This window comes from Chiloscyllium plagiosum, chromosome 22 (genome assembly GCF_004010195.1).
Source record: "Chiloscyllium plagiosum isolate BGI_BamShark_2017 chromosome 22, ASM401019v2, whole genome shotgun sequence".
In the NCBI taxonomy this organism is placed as follows: domain Eukaryota; kingdom Metazoa; phylum Chordata; class Chondrichthyes; order Orectolobiformes; family Hemiscylliidae; genus Chiloscyllium; species Chiloscyllium plagiosum.
In genome coordinates, this window is record NC_057731.1 from 1538039 (window position 1) to 1540854 (window position 2816).

General features: G+C 49.4%; 1 protein-coding gene across 8 annotated transcripts in view; it reads left to right on the top strand.

Moving 5' to 3' along the window:
* The window catches only part of mypn (myopalladin), a 309016-nt gene that overhangs the window by 253463 nt on the left and 52737 nt on the right, over window positions 1-2816 (top strand). For 6 of the 8 annotated variants that reach the window (XM_043712278.1, XM_043712277.1, XM_043712281.1 and 3 more), the window contains one exon: window positions 1912-1962. The exons of the other annotated variants lie outside the window; for them this stretch is intronic. In XM_043712278.1, coding sequence (XP_043568213.1) covers window positions 1912-1962 — 51 coding nt within the window. The remainder of the gene's footprint in view (window positions 1-1911; window positions 1963-2816) is intronic. 8 annotated transcript variants of the gene reach the window in all.

Consider the following 2816-nt stretch of genomic DNA (forward strand, 5'->3'; position numbering starts at 1 on the left):
GGAAGTGGAGGAGATGCGGTGGAGGGCATCGTCAACCACGTCTGAGGGGAAATTGCGGTCTTTGAAGAAGGAGGCCATCTGGGTTGTTCGGTATTGGAATTGGTCCTCCTGGGAGCAGATGCGGCGAAAGCGAAGGAATTGGGAATATGTGATGGCGTTTTTACAGGGGGCAGGGTGGGAGAAGGTGTAATCTAGGTAGCTGTGGGAGTCAGTTGGTTTATAGTATACGTCCGTGTTGAGTTGATTGTCTGAGATAGAGATGGAGAGGTCTAGGAAGGGGAGGGAGGAGTCTGAGACGGTCCAGGTAAATTTGAGGTCGGGGTGGAAGGTGTTAGTAAAGTTCAACCTCCTCTTCAATGCAGCGGAGAAAAGGTGGGGGGTGGTGCCAGTGTAGCTCCGGAAGATGGACTGTTCCACATATCCAACGAAGAGGCAGGCATAGTTGGGGCCCATGCGGGTGCCCATGGCTACTCCTTTGGTTTGGAAGTGGGAGGATTGGAAAAAGAAGTTGTTCAGAGTGAGGACCAGTTCAGTCAGTCGAAGAAGAGTGTCAGTGGAAGGGTACTGGTTGGTTCGGCGGGAAAGGAAGAAGCGGATGGCTTCGTGATGGGGGATGGAGGTGGATAGGGACTGGATGTCCATGGTGAAGATAAGGCATTGGGGGCCAGGGAAGCGGAAATCATGGAGGAGGTGGAGGGCGTGGGTGGTGTCCCGAACGTAGGTGGGGAGTTCTTGGACTAAGGGGGACAGGACCGTGTCAAGGTATGCAGAAATGAGTTCGGTGGGGCAGAAGCAGGCTGAGACAATGGGTCGGCCGGGGCAGTCAGGTTTGTGGATTTTGGGCAGGAGGTAGAAATGGGTGGTGCCGGGTTGTGGGACTATGAGGTTCGAGGCGGTGGCTGGGAGATCCCCTGAGGTCTTGACCTGACCTCAAATTTACCTGGACCGTCTCAGACTCCTCCCTCCCCTTCCTAGACCTCTCCATCTCTATCTCAGACGACCGACTCAACATGGACATATACTATAAACCAACTGACTCCCACAGCTCCCTAGATTACACCTCTTCCCACCCTGCCCCCTGTAAAAACGCCATCCCATATTCCCAATTCCTTCGCCTTTGCCGCATCTGCTCCCAGGAGGACCAATTCCAATACCGAACAACCCAGATGGCCTCCCTCTTCAAAGACCGCAATTTCTCCTCAGTCGATGCTCTCCACCGCATCTCCTCCACTTCCCGCTCCTCCGCCCTTGAACCCCGCCCCTCCAATCGCCACCAGGACAGAACCCCACTAGTCCTCACCTACCACCCTACCAACCTCCAGATACATCGGATCATCCTTCATCATTTCCGCCACCTCCAAACGGACCCTCAGACTAAGCACCGCCTTCTTGACCTGCAATCTTCTTCACGACCTCTCCGCCCCCACCCCCACTCCGGCCTCTCACCCTCACCTTAACCTCCTTCCACCTATCGCATTCCCAACGTCCCCAAGTCCCTCCTCCCTACCTATTATCTTAGCCTGCTTGGCACACCCTCCTCATTCCTGAAGAAGGACTTGTGCCCGAAACTTCGATTCTCCTGCTCCTTTGATGCTGCCTGACCTGCTGCGCTTTTCCAGCAACACATTTTTAAGCTCTGATCCCCAGCATCCTAATAAATGTGGCCAGCCAGTGACAAAATTCCATGAATGAGTAAGACAACAAATCCTTGCACTCATGCATTTAAAACCTTTATTTAACCATTTATCTGTATACGTAATCAAGCCAATTTAACCACCCATCCATCTTTCCATCCAGCCATCTTTATTATCCACAGATTGCCAAAACAGCTCCCCCTTAATCCAAGAGTTGATTTCTTTTTGTGATAAAATTTAGAATCAAGTGTTTATGAAGTTATTTTTATACCTGCAGGACCTTAAATATCTGATTGAATCAACTCGCAACAGCCTTGGTCAGCAACAGGTTAAGTCAAAAGCATCATTTTACTATTTCTTCTTTCTTTCAGAGCTGTTTCTCATCATTCTTTCTTTTCTGTTTTACATTACTAGCTGTATCGCTAGGACTTATTGCAGCCAACTGCATGAGGAATCAATGTGCCAGCTCTAGAAAGCATCTGTTCAAAGAGAATCATTCTTTTGAAGATAAAATCTTTGAAAAATGTTCAATCCTTAGATTGCAGTGTTATTTGTCTGAGCCACTGCATGAGCCAAATGTTGCATGATGTCTGACAGTTTAATTTCTTTGTATCTGACCATTTAAAATGACAATCTCTCAAACTTTCTTTTCCAAAAGATTACTTTCTTTACATAATTTCTTACTGAAGCATGAAACTTTAAATCTAATAATGTAATTCTGCCATGTAGTGATCCTCTTGCTAATAGAATAAGTAGCTACTATATTGAGTTTAGGTTATCACTTCGCTTTGGATACTGTTGGGGGGGACGGCCTAGCAGGGGTAAGCTGCAGTGACCGGGTCTGTGGCACGAGGTCCGGCTCTGAGGCTCAGAAGGGAAAGGGGGAGAGGAGGAGAGCGCTAGTTATAGGAGACTCTCTAGTTAGAGGGACGGACAGGCGGTTCTGTGGACATGGGCGAGACTCTCGGATGGTTTGTTGCCTCCCGGGTGCCAGGGTCCGAGACATCTCGGACCGTGTCTTCAGAATCCTTAAGGGGGAGAGTGTGCAGCCAGAAGTCGTGGTGCACATTGGCACCAACGACATAGGTAGGAAGAAGGGTGGGAAGGTCACTCAAGAGCTCAGGGAGTTAGGCTGGAAGCTAAAAGCTAGGACAGACAGAATCGTCATCTCTGGGTTGTTGC